The 21,702-nt window shown below is 39.7% G+C and overlaps 1 protein-coding gene across 2 annotated transcripts in view; it reads right to left on the bottom strand.

Moving 5' to 3' along the window:
• fndc3b (fibronectin type III domain containing 3B) overlaps positions 1 to 21,702 on the bottom strand; it is a 320,815-nt gene that overhangs the window by 109,936 nt on the left and 189,177 nt on the right. For both annotated transcript variants that reach the window (XM_008106024.3, XM_003218149.4), the window contains exons 5-6: positions 17,290 to 17,533; positions 11,589 to 11,888 (exon numbers count right to left, since the gene is read on the bottom strand). In XM_008106024.3, the coding sequence (XP_008104231.2) occupies positions 11,589 to 11,888; positions 17,290 to 17,533 (544 nt within the window). The remainder of the gene's footprint in view (positions 1 to 11,588; positions 11,889 to 17,289; positions 17,534 to 21,702) is intronic.

The raw sequence follows: 21,702 nt of genomic DNA, 5'->3' as shown, positions 1-21,702 counted from the left end.
TGATCCGCCCTGAGTCCCCTTCGGGGTGAGAAGGGCGGAATATAAATACTGTAAATAAATAATAAAATAAATAAATACTCCACCGGGGTCTCTGGTCAATAGTCCATTTTAGGGAGGGGACAGAACAGAGGGGAGTTGAAAGAGTAAAACCATTCCCTGCTGTTTTACTGTGATTCTCCCCACCTATGTCGCCATCGTGGAAACAACCCTTTATGTCAAAGGAAGAAAAAAAAAGGGGGGGGGGTATAACCAGCAAACACAGGGGAAGTGGAATTCTTCCATCAACTCCCCCCTCTAAAATGGACTAGTCTTCTTTCTCTAGCACCGCTTTTTGGCCTCCGTCCAATAAAGGAACAGTAAAGGCTGGTCCTACTAGTTAAGTAGTTTTGTAGATATAATTATAGGACAATTTATGCCTATATGTATGTGCCTTCAAGCCACCTGAGGAGTTAGGAGTTTTCTTATGCAAGGAATACTCAGAGGTGAAGCTGTGTGTCAATTTTCTTTTTAGTTTACCAGTAAATTTTAAATGCCATGGCAAAGGGCCTGCCATTTGGAATTTCTGCCTCGGGCAGCAGTTTCTTGGATGTTTCTATTTGTAAACTCAGCTGTTTTATCACAGACTAAACTTTTTGGAAAGAAACATAAAAACACACCCTTGGCCAAGCATCAACTGTCACAGAGAAGAAGAGCTCCAGCCTGAAATGATGATGCATCTTTAAGCTATTAAATAAAAGTCCTCCACTTATATAGTAGGCCAGTGATTTATTCACTACTGGGAATTCTTTTCCTTTCTACACCCTTCCCTACCACTCTAAACATTCAAGGTCTTCTCAGCCAGCAAATGCATTTTCTCCCTTCTACATTTGATTATCAATTGCTTTGTACAGCAACACCATTTCCCCAAGAGCGAAAGACAGATGGAAACATTTTGCTTGTGGAAGGAAGATACAAGATGGTGTCCCTTGCATTGTTTCTGCACAGAGGCCAGCTGGTGTCATGCATTGACTCCTTCACTCATGACAAGGACAAAAAATGTTGGCTGAGAAGTTCTCAATCAATACCTGAGAGCTTCAGAGTGCTCCTTGAAGCCTTTAGACTCCCTTAACTCAATCTCTCACATGCAGGGCAACTTTAGAAGGATTTAAAAAAAAAAAAAACAAATGAAGGAAGACCAACCAAACATTTTGGTGAAATCTACTTAGTCAAAGGAAGGACAGATAGATGTACACAAATTAACTGTAAACCTATTCCAAATATAGTGTCATTAGGGCTGGAACAAGCTGAAGAGGAAGATAGGAACTAGAAACTGTTTTGCAGTGAGGCATTTGCTGGACTTTCCCTATATATTCATGTATAAATCTAGATATTTTACTTAAAATATCTACTAAAAACAGGGTCAACTTATCCATGGGCCAATGTAAATACAGCAGAGTCTCACTTATCTAAGCCTCTAAGTACAGCAGAGTCTCACTTATCTAAGCCGAGTTATATTAATCTCGTTGATTTTTTGGTATTCTTTTATTTTGTGATTTATATCGTTTGGGTTTTTTTGTTTCGTTTTGTTTTTGCAGGTAATAGAAGACAATACAGGCGTCCGCAGAGTGGTAGTCACACCACAGTCTCCAGAATGTTACCCTCCCAGCTATCCTTCCGCCATTTCTCCAACTCACCATTTACCACCATACCTTACCCATCATCCCAATTTTATTCACAACTCTCATACGGCCTTCTAGCCACCTGTTACTGGGCCTGGAGACATGCCGCCCCAGTTTTTCCCACAGCATCATCTCCCCACCACAATCTATGGAGAGCAAGGTGAGTTCAATGGGATTCCAAGCTAGTGTCTGTTAGGCCAACTGTTTTCTCTCCCTATCCACCAAGGATCTTTGGAACAGGAATTAAGCCGTGGAGCATCCATAAATATTTTATATGTATGCTGCCCTGAGATCTTTTGATGTATGGCACATTATATAATATACCTTTTGACACCTCACGTTCTGCTGCCTCACTCTTGTGACACTTTCAAATTAGATAGATTCCATGAATTTGATGAGGGTTTTGCTCTTTTGTCAGTTTTTTGCAAGAAAAGGTCATTCTAGCTTTATCATGCATTTGAAACTGATTGTGTGTGTATGTGTGTATATATATGTGTGTGTGTGTGTGTGTGTGTGTGTGTATACACACACACACAGTAGAGTCTCACTTATCCAACACTCGCTTATCCAACATTCTGGATTATCCAACGCATTTTTGTAGTCAATGTTTTCAATACATTGTGATATTTTGGTGCTAAATTCGTAAATACAGTAATTACAACATAACATTACTGCATATTGAACTACTTTTTTGTCAAATTTGTTGTATAACATGATGTTTTGGTGCTTAACTTGTTAAAACATAACCTAATTTGATGTTTAATAGACTTTTCTTTCATCCCTCCTTATTATCCAAGATATTTGCTTATCCAAGCTTCTGTCGGCCTGTTTAGCTTGGATAAGTGAGACTCTACTGTACTACTGTAACTTAACTTTAATCAAAAAAGGAACTATCTCCTCATCTGAATTGAATGGTCAAGGGTTTAAATCTCTGTCCCTGGAAGAGGGCTGCAATGTGGGTCAAACACTATCATAAAGTCAAAGAACAACTATCTAACTTTTGCTATTCTTTCATGTGCCAGCTGTAGATGGCATCTTACTACACCTTCCCAATGAACCACAAAAGTATCTGAAGAATCATTCAGGCTGGAAAATGAAAGCCAGAGCTTAAACCTATCTAATAGGTCACATACCTGGCTTGAACTTTGCCAGAATCAATACATATTTTTGATAAAATTAGTAAGGAAACATTTTTACGATAAAATTAACCTGAATATTATTACTTCTGATCAGGGTTGATGCTGGAAGCTGGGCATTTAAAACAGTTGCTTAAGATTGGATAAGGGTAAGAAGTTTTGCCAGAGTTTGACCACAGAATTGCAATGAAGGCCCACAAAGGACATTTCTCTAGGGATCACTTGGTCCTCCAGAGTGATTCTGTGATATTATTTTACCTGGAAGACCAAGACATTATTGACTTCAGATAAGAAAAGCAGGGTTCTAGATTATGTATTGAGCAGATGGTTTCAGAAGAGATCCACTGTGTAATGTATCAGCCTACTATATTGTTATTTTCCTGATTTTCTTAATATCTGGGCTTTTCCTCCCAACTCTAGATATCAAGACACCTTACAAAAGTTAAAACAAAAGTTAAAACAAATGCATCTGAAGGAACATATAATACTAAAATGAAAATGCAATTGAAATGTTGAAAAGGTTTCCTGAGAGCTGACACCATATAATACTACCACAGCATAAATGCTATATAAAAATGTTTATCACAAAATGTCCAAATTGATGCTGCCCTATTGGTACAATAGGAGGGGGAAAATAAATTACATTAGCCCACCATACTAGGCAAATGCAATTTCTTTACAACAGGTGCCTCAGCTGTGGGAAGAGAGATCTGCAATAACTGGATAACGCCTTCACTGTGCAAAAGATCAGTCACATGGAAAGGTCTGATACATGGCATAATTCATTTCCAAAACTCCGCTGTAGCAGTAAAACTCCCTGCACTATTTCTCAGTTCAAATTCCTTCTTATGCTGCAAGCAGAATCCAGTCCCAGGGAATTTCAGCACCAGCTATGTACAGGGATCCTGAAGCACCATTCCTCAGCAGCTTGTGTGGCAACAAGACTGTTGTTGTTTGACAGCAATGTGCCTGCCAAAATCACATCGCAGAAGCTGGCTCACCAGATTGCTTTGGAGATCCAGATGGAGGCTGCCAGCTGCCATTTCATACACATGTCAGCTAAACTGTGGACCTCATCTACAAATACGAAACACTGTTTGTTTGATTTTCTTTTGAACAAACCACACATTTTACTTCAATGAATTTGCATTCAAAAGACTAATGTCTCCTGTATTTTATCTCTCAAAATAGATTTTCAACCCAGGATATTTGAAACAGTGATTGATACTTCTTGAATTCTGAAATGTGAAGAATTTGTGAAAGATCTCTCTTGCTTGGACTGATACGATTTACAAAAAAAGTTATATACTTATTTCAATTGCAGCAGGTTTATTTTGTGATTTGGTGTATATTTTGGAAAGGTTGTAACTGAGGAAATGCGCTCGGCAATGAGGAGATGGATTGGCCTCAGCCGTGGCTAGCATTTCAAAATCAACCTTCTGCATCACTTAAAATTAAGAATTTGTGAATGAGCATACTATAAAATACTCTGTTAGATGTTAATAATGTTAATTGTAATAATGCATGCTGAATCTTGGGTACTGGGGTTATCTTTTTGATTAATCACAATTAGCTGATTTCCTTTCTCCTAACCCGAGCCCTGGTGGCGAAGTGTGTTAAAGCACTGAGCTGCTGAACTTGCAGACCGAAAGGTTGCAGGTTCAAATCCCGGGAGCGGAGTGAGCGCCTGCTGTTGGCTCCAGCTTCTGCCAACCTAGCAGTTTGAAAAGATGCCAATGTGAGTACATCAATAGGTACCGCTCCGGTGGGAAAGTAACGGCACTCCATGCAGTCATGCCGGCCACATGACCTTGGAGGTGTCTACGGACAACGCCGGCTCTTCGGCTTAGAAATGAAGATGAGCACCAACCCCCAGAGTCAGACATGACTGGACTTAACGTCAGGGGAAACATTTACCTTTTAACCCAAGGCAACTAAAGAAAGTATTAGCCCCTAAGAAAACCTTTGAGAGCCACACTCACACTGCCCCCAAACATTATCTATGGGACATTGGGCTGGGGGAGGGGGGATTTTCATCAAGTTTTGACATTCCTGAGCTATTTTAGTTCAAGATTGATTTTTTAATATTATAAAGTGATTAAAAGTCCAATTTTAAAAAAGGTTCTTTCTAGATATAACCTGGCCCAAGGTTCCAGAAAAATATGGCATACATAAATTTCCCAGGCCTCTTAGAAAGCACCAATTGAAATATACTGCAAAAAATGGTTTGATTCCTGGTGGGAAAATGACTCCAATATGGTATACCAGACAGAGAACACTTTGGTTAATTTTGGAAAAAGACTTTTTGTTTTATTTTTGGAGCTGTCTGCAGCCCACAATCTGCACTTTACCTACTCCTGCTCTAACCTAATACTCACAAATTCCAGAAGACATTTAATCTTATTTAAAGTGCTACTCCTTTAAAGTGCTGGAAGTCTCTAAACAGAGGCTAAACATGCTCTAGCTATGGATTTCTACAGGAAATAGACTAAATGGCCCATGAGAACCACCCCAATCAGTCATTCTCTACCATCCCAAAAGCCTAGATTCTCATGTTAGCTAAACCTTAAAAAATAAACCAGTATCCTTAACCATCAGAAAGCAAATGTGTCACTATCTCAGCCACCCATGCAGACAATTTTGGGTTTTTGGAATATTCTGGAATTTGGGATAGTGGCTAAGGGATGCTCAATCTGTATTCAATTAATGTGACATTCTGAGAGTTATCTTCTTTTGGGTAACCACAACTACTTCCCCTTCCCTACCTAGGTCAGAAAATAAAAACGGCTTTGTGTTTTAATGAGGTTTCTTCAATAACTTCTTCCAAAATCCTGGGAAGAAGCTTGTCAGGTGCAGACGCAGAACATATAAAGTCAATCTGAGTGAAAGACAGTCAGCACACAAGAGGCCTTTTCAAGCTTTCTTTTTTCTGGTGCATTTGGCTCTAGGCCTTCTGGGAAGGGCCTCCATGGCTTCGGAAAATGCATATTCTTAGCCTCCAGTGGAAAATTCCTTTCCATTTCCCTCTCCAGAGTTTAAGGAGAATTCAAGCTACAAAGCTGAAGACTTTTATGAGTTTCCTTCTTCTGCCGTTTGACCTAGAACCACACTTTTCATAACCCAGTTTCAGATTGCCAGCCTGCTCCGTTTCTGAGCCACATTTGGAAGGGACAGTCAGTACTCAAACGTATAGGGGAAGAGCAGGGGAAGCACTCACTCACTTAAACATACACCAAGTTGCTTAAAGTTTTCTACATTGTCTTCTGTCTTTTCCTTTGTGCAGTTTTAACTCAAAAGCACTCCCCTGGCTGACCCAGAGAATGTTCCTGGGACCTGACTTCACTCCGTTTCTTGGCATTTTCTAGTTGTGCTCAAGCTTCACAGCTGTGTGGCCTATGAAACTTCCCAGAAAATGTAGCTGTATAATAGTCAAGAATCAGAGCCAGGCCAGAATAAAAAGATCCGCTTCTTCTCAATAGCTGAACAAACAAAACACTTCCATGAGGTAGAGTGGCATGACCTACGAAAGAATGTTCAGAGTGCATTTCTTGATGCATTTCACTGAACATTTGATCATAATCAAAGGTGAAGATGAATGTTGTTGTTAACTGCCATAAAGGTGACTTTGACTTATGGCTACCCTATAAATGGGAGATCTTCAAATTGCCCTAGTATCAACAGCCCTATTCAATGTCTAACTCAAAAGAAAGAAAGAAAGGCATATTCAGTATTTCAGAATATATATTAAACTTGCAACAAAAATGAAAAGGATTTCAATCACCTATACATAGCAAACTGGCATCCAGTTGTGATAGAATATCTGTCTCTAGTCAGAACTCCAGCTATGTTCTACATCCAGTGACTCCATGAATACCGATGGGCTCTGACAGAGATACAACAGCCAAGGCCAGCTCTGTTGTTGGAAGAGCAAGGCAACTGCCCCCAGTTAGAGATGCTGGAAGGCAGCAGTGACAGCCCTACCATGCTATTCCTTTCCTCTGAAGGACAAAAAATGGAATCATAGAAGAACAAGAGCTAGAATAAACCACATGAGCCATCTTACCAATCCCTTGCCATTACACTCAGTTTATCCTGTCCCTTCTCAATTAGCTGGCTACTCAGCTCTGTTCGAGGTTCCTATCCCATTGTTGAAGTCAGATTCAGCTCCTGGTTTGAGCTTGTTTCTGTAAATAGAATGGAGCGGGGGCAGCCATCTCACCCATTGACTCAGCTGGCCTCAAATGGCATCCACGAATGGTTGGTGGCTCCATACATAATTTCTATTTATCTGGAACACACATGGAAATATGGGTTGCTATTTTATACAGTGTAAGTCAGTGGTTCTCAACCTGGTGTCCCCAGTTGTTTTGGGCCTCAAACTCCCACAAATCCTAAGAGCCGGTAAACTGGCTGGGATTTCTGGGAGTTGTAGGTCAAAACATCTGGGGACCCACAGGTTGAGAACCACTGGTGTAAGTGAACCCATGGGGATAAATACTGTAAAACAGTAGTTCCCACCCTTTGATCCTCCAGGTGTTTTGGCCTTCAGCTCCCACAGTTACTAACAGCTCTTAAACTGGCTGGGATTTCTGGGAGTTGTAGGTCAAAACATCTGGGGACCCACAGGTTGAGAACCACTGCTGTAAGTGAACCCATGGGGATAAATACTGTAAAACATTAGTTCCCACCCTTTGATCCTCCAGGTATTTTGGCCTTCAGCTCCCACAGTTACTAACAGCTGTTAAACTGGCTGGGATTTCTGGGAGTTGAAGTTCAAAACACATGGAGGACCAAAGGTTAGGAACCACTGCGCTAAAGGCATCAGATCCCATCTGATCTTGAAAGCTAAGCAAGGTCTGCCTTGATTAGTACTTGTATGTGAAACTGACAATGAATACCAGGTGCTGTAGGCTATATTTCAGAAGAAAAAAACACCTCTGAGTATCTCTTACATAAGACAACCCCTGAAATTCATAGAATTGCCACAAGTCAACTTGAAGGCACATGCACAACAACTGAATCCAAATTTGTTGAGGTTTGAAATGGTAACTACCAACAGAGTCAAGGCAATGTTTACTGATGTCGATTCATTATCAACAAATTTCAAAAGACAGCTTCACAGATGCATCCACGGTGTAGAAGCAAAGGACATGGATGCTGAAGTACCATGTTCATTCAAAGAGAAAGAGCACAGTTATGCTTCCTTGTCAACTTGCAGAGAAAGTAACAATAAAAGAAAATGCTTTCATTCTTCGACTTGAAGCTTCAGCACTAGAAGCTAGGTTCAATAGAGTTGCTCAAACATTTCAAGTAGGGAAGGAGGAGGAGGCAAGAAAGAGAGAAGCTTTGTAGTTCTGACATAGAGGACCTTACTGACAGGAGCCATCACCATTAGAAACAAAAGGAGGTATTGTAAGTCCAGGGACAGGTGGGCAATTTCATGGATGTCACTGAAGCTTCTAAATCAGAAAGGGAAGACAGACTTAGTATGCATGCCTGCAAAGACATTCTCTAACTTGCTGAGCTTGGGAAAGTTACATCCTTGAACTACAACTCACACTATTCCACTCTCAACACACCATGGCCATGGGCTGCCAGGAGATTGCAGGAACTCTAATTTTTTTTTTAAAAAAAAAATCCAAGTTCTGCTCTTACTCTGCGTAACACACACACATCTCTAGTCTCTATGTTAGCTGCACACCCATACCTATGCAGTAGCAGACTATATAACTTGAATAACTAGCTTGCTATTTAGCAATAGGGGGTATATCAATGACATCCTTTGTCTTTCTAATCTAGTACTATCTATATTGACTCACAGCAGTCACCAGCTGCTACTTGAACTTGTAAATTGTAGACAGAATACAATGTTATACAACATACTTGAAAGGAATCATACTTGAAGATTCCCTAAGAGGAAAGAATGATAATTAAATCTATTTACCTGGCTGAAATGCTATTTGAGATACGAGATAGATAGATAGATAGATAGATAGATAGATAGATAGATAAACATGGTCATACCAGTTTGATAGTTACTTGCCATGAATCAACCCCATTGAATCCTGGGATCTATCATTGGCTGATAGAAATAAGAATATATCTTTGAACCACTTCCCTGAACTACAGTAAAAAAGCACTATACTATAATGCTAAAGCTACATTATTACATCACTAAAGTTCTCTAGTAGAGAAATCTAAGTAGCTTGCCAAACTACAAATCCCATGATTCTATAGGATTGACAGTTAAAATGTACTGCATGTCTGCAACTGAAACCACTGCTGGCCTCATTTTATTAGATATGATGTTTTCAAAAAAATTTAAAGAAACCGCAAATTTGCACACAGATCTCTTCTGAAGCCCATCCTGCACATATTTATGGAGAACTAAGCTTAAGGAAGATGATGATGATGATGATAATAATAATAATAATAATAATAAGCTCCTGGGCTGCAAGAATCCTAATAATAATAATCTTTTTTTCATCTCAGGAGCGACTTGAGAAACTGCAAGTTGCTTCTGGTGTGAGAGAATTGGCTGCCTGCAAGGACGTTGCCCAGGGGACACCTGGATGTTTGATGTTTTACCATCCTTGTGGGAGGCTTCTCTCATGTCCATGCATGGGGAGCTGGAGCTAACAGAGAGAGCTCACCTGCTCTCTCCAGATTCGAACCGCCAACCTATCAGTCAGTCGCCCAGCCGGCACAAGGGTTTAACCCATTGCACCATCAGGGGCTCCTAATAACAATAATAATAATAATAATAATAATAATAATAATAACAGTATTTCTTATCCACCTCTACTCATGGTGGGTCACAGCACAGTCAAAACACAGAAACATTCAAATGTAGTTCTATAAAAGATGCATATTAAAATGGATTTCTAAAAAATACAGCTTAAATACACAGGACAGAGATTTAAAAGTTTAAAATTCATGCTTAAAACTTAAGCAAATCAGCCTACAATCCCCCTTTCCTCTTGATACTTTTAACTACACAGCTTAAGCAAATGCTCTGTTGTGTCTAGGGAAAAGGAAGCTGTGCGGCAGTTGCCAGATCACCTTCAGGTATTCTCTTTCAACACGTCTGATGGTGAAGCGGGTGCAGATGTGGAAGGTGATGAAATGGGTGTGTGTAACCCAACGTGTATATAGAGGAGTTTGGGCTATAATATATCATCATGTCAGATGTCTCTGATTTTATCCCATCATCCAGAATACATAGCTTACAGCAATCCAGCACATGTAATGCTGTCAGTCAACTGGGTGAGTGGTTAGTCCAGGAAGATTTGGATGTAGGATTAGCTGCATCCCATGCTAAAGTGAGCCAGCCCTAATGTTCACCCTCAAGAGATACTTCATACTGTATTCAAATAAAATCTTGGAAAATAAAAATTAATTATTCATAAAAGTGCTTCCATTTTTTTCTCTTTCTTCCTCCTCCCACTTTCTGCAAGAGAATATCAGGCTACTTCTTTAAAATATGAGAAGTACATGGATCTGCCACATGACAGAGTGGGTCAGAGGGTATATATGCATTATTTGCTTACTGGTTCCATCAGGAACTTGCATAAAAATCAAATATTTATGTTTTATCAATGCAAAAAGAATCCATAAACTGCTTGAATTACTCTCCTAGTATCCAAACTGGCTCAAGTTTGGAGGTCACATAGACTGTACAACCATCTGTAGAAAGAAGTTGATGTGACTTTCAAGGAACATCATTTACAAGGCAAACTTCAGCCACCACACAAGATGAACAGAATCCAAGTAATACAAGACAGCTGAGCTTGTGTGGTAACTGGGCTACTTGACTTCATGACTACTAGCGAACTGACTATACTTACTTCAGAATGTGTTTCATGTTACTGTGAAATAATCACATGGACACAAACTGTAACTTCATGTGACATAGGAAAATTATCTAGGATTGCGTTAAGAGCTATTTCAGCTAAGTAATCCTATACATGTTCTTGGACAAGTATGACTCACTGGGTTTAATGGAGCTTATACCAAAGTAAGAAAGTGTAAGATTGGAACCTGAAGGAACTATTTTTAACACAAGTAGTCAACAGTATACAAGGACAGTTTTGGACAACTGCATTTTTGGTGGTGTCTAATATATTTAAACTTTAGATGGTAGAAATTAAGTTAACACACATTTTTGCTATGATGTGAAAAATACAGGGAGATTAAGAAGACTGGAAGCCCCCCGATGGCGCATCGGGTTAAACCGCTGAGCTGCTGAACTTACTGACCGACAGGTTAGTGGTTTGAATCCGGGAAGCAGAGTGATTTCCACTATTAGCCTCAGCTTCTGCCAACCTAGCAGTTCAAAAACATGCAAACGTGAGTAGATCAATAGGTACCGCTTCTGCGGGAAGGTCACGGCACTCCATACAGTCATGCTGGCCACATGACCAGGACGTGTCTACGGATAACACCAGCTCTTAGGCTTAGAAATGGAGATGAGCATCAACCCCCAGAGTCGGACACGACTAGACTCTACCTTCACCTTTGGGAAAGTTTTCTGATGGGTTGATACTCTGGATATACAAAACAGTGCTAAATGAGAGTAGTTTAATATGCAAAGATTTCCTCCCAACTGCAAATTTAAAAAAAATAAGAACACTCAATGACAGTTTGTGTGTCACAGTTGATTCATTCTGGATTCCATGCATGAACATGGAATCTAGACCCTTTCACTCTATTTATTTCATCAACTTCAAAAAAAATAAAATAAACATATTATGAAATCCCAGAAACAAAACTGAAAAGCTTTCTTGGACTTTACCATGTGCATCCTGCTCATTTGATTTGGGGCTGCTTCTTGCTCTGCGTTCTGTTTTTTTCATAGCCGGCACTCCGCCTCCTCCGATTCCACCGCTGCCTCCACCATTTGCAGCTCCATTATAAGCCTTGATGGTACCATTGTATACTGTTGTGCAGTTTCCCAGATGGCTCTTGTAGATGGACGAAGGAGGGCTATTTAAACGGTTTTGACGATCAATCTGTCTGTCCTTAATTTTCTTGTGCTGTGGTTTGCTGTATTGATCTTCCCTGGTTATGTAACTGGACATTCCATATATGATTTCTAGAAGTAGAGGAAATAAAGAGACACAGCTCATTTTCTAGCATCAGTTTCAGTAGCATTCATACGCTGCAGAAATGCCCATCAAGGCTACATTCAGGCAAGGTTCAAGGGGCCAATATTTAGTTCTCACGAATTTCTGTGGGATACTCCAACCCGGAAAGCAAACTTAAAAAGTGTCCAGAAATCCACTTTTGGCAAAATGTAGGAGCTCTGCATTTCTATGAGCATCCATTTACTTTTTCAGCCTGGGAGCATCTGTAGTGGTTCGGGAAGGGCCCAGTTTCTCCCACAGGTCTGGGTCCCCCTTGATCCCTATCCCTGCAATAAACTATACTTTATCATGACACAAATAGATTGCAGCTAATATTGGGCTCCTGCAATCCCTACTCTAGCTCTGGTGAAGCTTCAATGAGTTCAGAAGTTTTTGCTTCTGTTTTGCATTAACATGTCATTTGAACACTAAATTGTGGATAATCATAGCAATCATTAGTGGAAGCCAGCCACCTTCAAATTGTAGTTTGTGAAGTTGGCTTATTTCCATTAGGTACAGTTATTATTAACCACCCTGTGGAGTTCGGCTATTTAAAACATGGTTTACTCAAACAGAAGTGAAAGCCTCTAATCTCCTCCTCTATATCAGAAGAGAAAAGAGTATGAGCCCAAGACATAATGTGCCTAATTTTTATCCAACTAAATCAGCCTGGTGCTGATTTAGGTATTTATTCCTCCACTAATAGTAGTTTAGACCTGACAGGGCAAGTACAAACATTTGAATTTTAACACAGTTGCCTTGAATACCATTGGCATGGTACCTTTTCAAATAGATGCAGCAAGTCTAGTGTCTCCAGGAGGACAAAGTGGGCAAAGTGCATCTCTCCAGATGTTGCTGGACTGCAGCTCCTAGCCTTTCTCACAGTTGACTGCATTGGCCAGGGCTTCTGGAACATCTGGAGAGTGGAACTTTGTCCAGCCCTGGTCCACAGGTTCTCAGTTTTATATACAATCTAACAACAACAACCAAGAAGTTATTTGTAGAGCTGGTAAACATCTGCTGTAACCTCAACTATTTTTCATCTCAGGTTTTCCAACACAACATAAACAAGAGATCTAGACATTCAGATGGCCACAATTAAGGTTTTGCAGCATGAGGCAATTCTGATAATCTAGCCCATTTAAGAAAAGGAAGGAATTGGCAATCCCTTAATTTGAAAATGTTCTGCCAAGCAAGAGCAGCCAAGAACTGCAGGTCACCACAACAGATGTTCTGCCATTTTTCCTCTCAGAACATGCACTGACATGGAATATCCACTTCAGTACAAGTGGATGTTAATGTTGTTGAGAGGACGAGGGAGACTGCTTTAGTTATGCTGCCTTTTAAAAACATCTTTCATGACGAAAAATGAACTAAAATAAATTTAATAAATAAGATTTCTTCTTTTGGTACAACCAGTTACTCGTATTTGGCTGCATCTATTGATACATCCTTTGTGCCAATGCCAAAAAATCAGAATCGATTCTGCTTATCTTTTCTACATGCATGACAAAATATTTGAATGCACAATGCTCATCTGTGAGAGCAATTTTCACATTGCTGTTTTGATAATATGAGCATGTTGGAAACAATTGACTTCCACAATCCCATGAGCCCCACTCAGCATAGACAATGGAGAAGGACTGTGGAAGCTGTGGTGCAAAACAACTTAATAAAATACTCTTGCCCCTACATCCTCATGGATACCGGACACATCAGGAAGTGGAAACTTCATGTTTTGCCGTTGAATTTGTTCTCTATCTGGAGACAAATTCAGCCCTCTCTTAAGATCCTCAGATATCCATGCCCCATACTGGGCAGTTTCCTAGCCTTTGTACAACAGCAGCATGGGGCAGTTTTCCTAGCTTTTGTACAAGTTTCTTACCACATTTTAAAATGCTGAATTGCTTCTCCTAAGGTTGAGTTCTTGAATGTGAAAACTTTTAAGTTAAAACATTTATGATCCTATCATTTTACCTTTGATCCTAGTCATCACTGGAATGCAGAACACAGAAGACTTCTCTGAAACAAAATTAACCCTGAAAGAGGTTTTCTACCCTGGGCAATGTGGGAGAAAAATTACTGTATCCCATTTTCCTCCAATGAGTTCATGGAGGTTTATGCAGTTCTCCTCCGTCACACATTGTTATAATAAAAAAAAACTCTTATCCAGGACACCCAGTTTTGGCAAATTGTGAGATATAAATAAATATTACAGTAATAGCAATAGTAATAGGTGAGGCTCAGAGACAGTGAGTACCCGGAGCAATTGCTGATATTGTGTGCTGCCTTCAAGTTGACTTCAATTTATGGTGATCCTATTATTGAGTTTCCTTGGCAACATATATTTAGAGGAGGTTCACCATTCTAAGACTGAGAGAGTGTGACTAGTCACCAGGGTTCAAATCTCCAAGACTACGCAGGGATTTGAACCCAGGTCTCCACGAGTCACAATATAAGATTCCCATCACCTTGACTCTCCTCAAGACAGTTAGAAGGAAGCATTTATCTCAGTTGATCTTTATAAAAGAATTACTTCTGACACAGACATGTGCCTCTGCAAAAATAAGTATTTTTGATGTCACTCTGTTCCAAATGCTTATAGACAAAACAAAAGTTCTGTTCAAGGTTAGGAAAGATATTAAAAGCTTCTGGTTTAGACAGGACAAAGTTCTTTCACTCTTCCTTACATTTAAGTTTATTTATTGAGGGAATGAAAGACTGCCCTGTTATCCGCAAAAGACCATTGCTTTTGGTATGACCCATCCCACATTCTTTTCATGGAGTTGAGCTCAAGCAAAGACAACAACTGCAGCAATTGTTTTCTCCATTTTTTAAAGAAAGGTGATTCATGTCCATTCATTAGAAACTTGTATTTGTTTTTGATTCTGCCCCTTGCCTGCAGGGCATAGATTGTCAGATCACATTTGCCTCACTAGTCTGCTCATGACTGGCCGAAGTCAAACAGAGCATAAATAAAAATGTCAGAGACATAGTTGTGGATCAACAGAGGTATGCCTTGGAAGTGAACTATCCTTGAGAGCTGCATACACAGTCTTTCACTGAAGGCCTATAAGAAAAGTAATCCCCAATATCATATTTTCACTTATAATTCTGATTTTCTTCCAAGCATATGACTCTAATCTCCTTTCAACTAGTTTAAACCATTCAAATTCATCCTTAGTGGATAGATGGAACATTCTTGAGTGTACAAAACTTACAAAAAACATTATCCCTGCTATCTTTTCCAACATTTCTAAAAAGATAAGACTACCCAACAATTATCTACCTTTAGGTTTTAGCGTGTTACCCAGAAAAATAGTGAGAAGATTATATTTGATATGTAATGCCATGGCTCAAATATTTGCACTACAGCTCAGGTATCCATAACATTTTTTGATTGAGGCAAAGTATTTCCCCGCCTTCTCCTACAACATTTTTATCTGAATTAAAGAAGCACAATTATTTGAGTCTATTCTCGAACAGTTTTCTAGAACAGCCATCACAATTGTGTCCAATTATAACTCACATCATTCCCAGCCAATTGCCATGCTTTACAGCAGATGAGGAAAGGTTACAAGTCAATGCATATGGAAAATTCAAGGGTGAACAATGTCAAGGGTCCCACAATGTACCTATCCCAATTCTGTGTGGATTACATAATATGTTGTAGCAAGTTTCTGAATCTTCCATTAAATCATGGCCTCTTTCAAAATCTCTTACAATGCAATTCCAATTTCAATGCCATTCCAAAGCCACCCGATTAGGGAGATGGTAGGAACCACCTTTCTATTACATGACCCCTTCTGATCTTGAATTTATAGGTCTTCTGCCTATCAGTTGGGCATGGCCAACTCAAAATATTTTGCAACTAAGACAAAAGACAAAGTAGGACTCTTCTCCCCATCCAAGGTTTAGAAAGTGGCTGGAATGGTAACTGACCTTTACTTTAGGAAGGGAATACAACAGTGTACTCAACTACAACTTAGGCAGCAGGCTAATTTCAAAGGTCCAGAACAAATTGTGTTACATGCACCATTTTGTCTTTTAAAACAGGGAAATGGTCAAGGAGTCCAGCAGGAAGAGCTGGGAAACCATCTCTGCTACTTCTTCACTCTTATTGTTAACAGGAGCAGAGAAAAAAGGCAGCCTGAAAATAACTAGCTCGGCCTAATTCTAGGTTCCTCACACAACATGCAAAATAACTGAGCTCCAGAGTTCTGTGTGGCAGAACATTTCCAGGAGGAAGATTGAGATTGCATATCCAATTTCATTCCTCCCTCTGCTCAAGCTTCTTGCATCCTGATTACTTCTAACAATGCTGTATAGCTTCTGTCCTAAGATGACCTGACCTTAAAGCAGCAGCATACTTGTAGGGGCCCAGGAAAATATTGCTTTTTTGTTGCTTTAGGTCCCCTTCCTGCATTCCTTCAAAATCTGGAAGGAGAGCCAAGCAAACAATGGAATGATTTCAATATTTCCTTTCATATTTATTTTTCACTCATGAGTTGGGGAATAGAATTTAATTCTAAAAATTATAGTTTGTTATTGCAAATTTTGCAAATACAGACCCCAATTATCTGATGGCTTGGGGACTAGAGTGCTATTAGAAACTGGAAAAAATAACTCTCTCTCTCTCTCTCTCTCTCTCTCTATCTATCTATCTATCTACAGTAGAGCCTCACTTATCCAACATAAACGGGCCGGCAGAATGTTGGATAAGCAAATATGTTGGATAATAAGGAGGGATTAAGGAAAAGCCTATTAAACGTCAAATTACATTATGATTTTACAAATTAAGCACCAAAACATCATGTTATACTACAAATTTGACAGAAAAAGTAGTTCAATACTCAGTAATGCTGTGTAGTAATTACTGTATTTACGAATTTAGCACCAAAATATCATGATGTATTGAAAACATTGACTACAAAAATGCGTTGGATAATTCAGAACGTTGGATAAGCGAGTGTTGGATAAGTGAGACTCTACTGTATGTGTATGTATGTGTATATACACACACACACACACACACACACACACACACACACACACACACAATCAGTTTCAAATGCATGATAAAGCTAGAATGACCTTTTCTTGCAAAAAAAAACTTACAAAAGAGCAAACCCCTCATCAAATTCATGGAATCTATCAATTTGAAAGTGTCACAAGAGTGAGGCAGCACAACGTGAGGTGTCAAAAGGTATATTACATAATGTGCCATACATCAAAAGATCTCAGGGCAGCATACATATAAAATATTTGTGGATGCTCCACTGCTTCATTCCTGTTCCAAAGATCCTTGGTGGATAGGGAGAGAAAACAGTTGACCTAACAGACTCTAGCTTGGAATCCCACTGAACTCACCTTGCTCTCCGTAGATTGTGGTGGGGAGATGATGCTGTGGGAAAAACTGGGGCGGCATGTCTCCAGGCCCAGTAACAGGTGGATAGAAGGCCGTATGAGAGTTGTGAATAAAATGGGGATGATGGGTAAGGTATGGTGGTAAGTGGTGAGTTGGAGAAATGGCGGAAGGATAGCTGGGAGGGTAACATTCTGGAGACTGTGGTGTGACTACCACTCTGCGGACGCCTGTATTGTCTTCTATTACCTGCAAAAACAAAAAACAAAAAAACAAAAAACCAAACGATATAAATCACAAAATAAAAGAATATAAAAAATCAACAAGATTAATATAACTGATGTATTTTTCTCCTGTGTAACACAATCATATTTTATACCCATAAAAGAAAAGGGGGAAAAACTTCTCATCAGCAGGAACAATAACATCTGTGTCTAAATATATCCAGTGCCAGCAATTTTGGTGGTAATGTAGCTCACGGCAGACATTCAGGCAGCCATACTAATTATAGCAAGGCATTCTGTAATTGCTTTAACAATGAGATTTTGAATGGAGATCAAATAAAAACTAAAATACATCTTTTACCAACAGTTCCTTTAAGGGACAAATCTTGGCTTTCGCATGAACATCAATACTGATACAGTTGAATGAGCTAAAGGCAAGCAAGGCTTTATTTATCTGTGGCTTTTAACAGTAATATCCATTTTTTTTAAAAAAATAAACAAATATTAGAGCACACTAGAGTGTGTATTGAGTGTGTATTGGAACAACGGGCTAACACAATCATATAGAATGGGTGGGAATTGTGCAGCCCTCCATATGTTGTTGGACTGCAACTCCCATCAGCTTGAGCCAGTATAAGCTATGGTAAAGAATGTGGGAGTTGCAGTGCATTTGGAGCGCTACACAATCCCCATTAGTGGTGTTAGGCCCCAAGGGCCCCAAGTCTCCAGTTTTCAATAGGTTATCTTTAGATGAGATGAAGGAATCAAGTCCCTAGTTTTGGGGACCTAAATCCCAGACAAAAGGAAAGCATTCTGAGCAAATCTCCAGATCAGCTAGGTTCATTGTTTACTACACTTTACATGAATTAATTGATTTCTTGCTGCTACTTGCAAAGACACTGCACTGCACAGAAGTCTATATACCGTAATTACTTAGCCAGCTTTCTGCTTCACTCCATGCTGTTGTGGTACTAGATTTACCTTTCATTCTGCTCTGTATCCATTGTCTGCCTATATTAAGTGTTCTTTATTCCAGAAAGGCGAGAAGGAATAACCCTCATTTCACTTTAAGATTACAGTCTTAATTTCTATACAAAATTTCCATTTCTCCCCTTAATTTCCATTTCTCCCCTTTTGTGCATGTGTGTTTGAATGACAGGTTATTTGTAACTGTGGTTGATTCTTACTGTATAACTCTTCCATGAGCTCATCTGGGGTTGTCTTTAGATTTCAGCTTGTAGCTCAGAAAGCTGAGGACATGGAGCGGTTCTAAACTGGCAACCTTAATCCCCATCCATGTAGAAGAGGAAGTAAACAGGAAATCATTTCCAATTATGTCCTTCTAAAATGGCCCAGGGGCACACATTTTTAATTGGTGTTTGTGTCTTTAACTGTTCTATGTGTCTGCATGTTGCTGTATTTTAATCTGTTGCTCCCTGAGTCAGAGTGAAGTAAGAAATAGATACAGGTTGATAATCTTTTATCCAAAATGCCTGGGACCAGAAGTGTTTTGGATATGGCAGGGGAGAGGTGGATTTTGGAATATCTATATTTTTTCTTAAATATACATAGCGAGATACCTTGAGGATGGGGCCCAAAGTCTAAACATAGAATACATTTATGTTTCATAAACAGCTTATACACAGAGTCTGAAAATAATTATATACAGTATTTTAATAATTTTGTGCATGAAATAAAGTTTATGTAGATTGAACAATCAGAAAGGTGTCACTCTCTCAGAAATCCAAGCAGACATTTTGGAGTATGTTGGATTTTCAAATAAGTGAGGCTTTATTATATTGTGAATTGGTCAATGGCCAGACTGCTTCTGGAGTAAATACCATACAGAGAAGATTCCATACTACTAAATATAGACATAGTCTGAAGTCTTGCAGCATCATATGTTTGGTGTATGCAAACTTTGTTTCATGCACAACATCACTAAAAGTTGTGACTGCGCCTTCGGGGATTATGGTTGATGGTGATGGGATTCGAAGAGGAAGAAAAAACCCTCGTGATGAGGGTTCACTGGAGGAGTTGTGCAGGAAGCGACTTAGAGAGCTATATGGGGGATCTTCTGAGGAAGGTTCAGATGGGGAGTTTGGGGAAATGGATGCTGAGGAACAGGTGGTGGCTGGGGAAGTGGGCACTGAATGGGCACAGCCACCAGAGATGTCTGGGGATTTGGGGCCTATGGATACTACTGAACCTGGGGTTTCTGCAGGAGCTGATCCCACTTGGGATGCTTGGAGAAGGGAGGATGGTTCTTTAAGTGTTCATGGGGCTAAGTGTGGGCAGGATGATTGGGACTCCGACGAATTGCTAGGTACTCCAGATCCACGAGCTCTAGCTGTGTGGAGTTCGGACTCTGAGTAGATTTGGGACACCTGGTGTTTGGGTGTGAGTGTTTGGTCACCCAGGAGGAAGGGGAATAAAATGGGAATGTTTGGGCACTGCACTTTGCGTGTGGCAAGGTGTTGCTGAGGCGCCATTGGGATCTCTGTGTTTCTGTGAAGACTGGACTTGGACTGTGATTCGGATCTGCTGATACCATCTGGCTTGGCTCTCGCTGTGTCTTATCGTGGACCTGGTTTGGATGACTGCACCCTCTTCGAACTTGACCTGGCTTCTGTCTACGCCCTCTGACTGACGACTACTCCCGGCTTCTGACTACTGGTTTGCCTTTCAGAATTTGCTGCTGCCTCCTGACCTGACCTTGGATTCTCCTGACAACGGCTATTCATCATTCCTTTGAAGCTCCCGGCTTTATCTGCACCGTGGAAGCAGTTTAACTGCTCTTCTAGTTTGTTTGTTTTCAAGCCAGTTTGCTGTTTTTCTTTTGGGAACTGTCCCTTTAAGTCCGCAGAGCCGGCTGTCTGTTTTCAGAAACGGTTTGAAGCCAAGAGAGGCTTTTGCACTTTCAGTTATACTCTGCAGTTTCTGGAAGGTTTCAAGCCTTCGTTTATTTTGCATATTTTCTTGCAGTCAACTCTATTTGTTCTCCAAAGCTGAATTGAAGCGTCTTTTAGTTTTTATTGAATGCCAGCATGGGAAAATAGCGTGGCTTGTTTTTGAGTTATTTTTGTCCAAACTACTCTTGAAACACTGATAAGTGAAGTGTTTCAAGGATACTTTCTGTGTTTATGTTATTTTTGGCTTATCTTCAGAATAAACTCTGTTTTGTTTGTTAACTGGCGTCTGACTCTTGACACTAAATGAAATTGCATTGGTAATGTTTGCTAGGGCTGCTGGGAGTTGCAGTCTAGCAATGTCTATAGGACCACCTGATTCTCATTTATAGCCATTTTTATAAGGTAAATCTTACTTTCATTGCAACCACGGGAATTGGTCACTCCATTCCTAAAAGCACTTGAAGAAACGTATCCAAGACCTTGTAAAGAAATTGTATCTGCACTTATTTTAGGCTTATATAACGTTCTCTTTAGCTTTATAGGTTCTTATTGTCCAATAATTTTCATATATAAGCCATATGATTTCCCTTCATCCTTTCTCTCAAGAGAACACAGTATAAAGTGTATTTTAAAAGGGCTGAGCTGAACAGGCTTTTAAGGAAAACTATGGATAGCTTTGAAATAGAGATCCTTACTTTCCTTGATATTTTTTGAATAATTAGAAAGCAAATTGCCATGTTTAATGTTTATATTATTAGAACAATGCCATAGCTACCTTCCTTCATGAAGTGTCTGGCCTCTGTTTGAGACCCACTTTTTATCCATAGAATTAATGGCATTTCACAAATGAAAATTTGGACAAATATGGTCAAGCAACACCCAAGTGTGGTCAAGATGGCAAAAGCTTTTAATAATAAAGAAGCTGGAAGAAGCTGCAGCAGTTTGCTTTGTCTGAGCCTACTGGGAAGGAAAAGATTTCACACACTCTTCTGCTTTCCTCCCTGATGAGTTTTATACTTGAGAACTTTTACACGTTGTACTGAGTTTACAAAAACTAAAGTCACCTGGAGACAAAAGGGATAAACAGGAAGAGAAGAGAGAAAGTGGGACATCTTAAAAGCTGTTCAAAATACAGTAAAACATATTTTGGGAGTGTTCTTGCCAAACTGGGACAGTTGGAGAGTGTAAATGCAGAAAGTATCATTGAAGTTCTGAGTTATAATGCTGTAAATGGGCAGCAAAGGTAATGATCAAGTTTCATAATTCATAGTCTAAACAGCTT

This window comes from Anolis carolinensis, chromosome 3 (assembly GCF_035594765.1).
Source record: "Anolis carolinensis isolate JA03-04 chromosome 3, rAnoCar3.1.pri, whole genome shotgun sequence".
Taxonomy (NCBI): domain Eukaryota; kingdom Metazoa; phylum Chordata; class Lepidosauria; order Squamata; family Dactyloidae; genus Anolis; species Anolis carolinensis.
The sequence above is the reverse complement of the archived record's forward strand: the minus strand, read 5'-3'. Positions and strand labels throughout refer to the sequence as shown.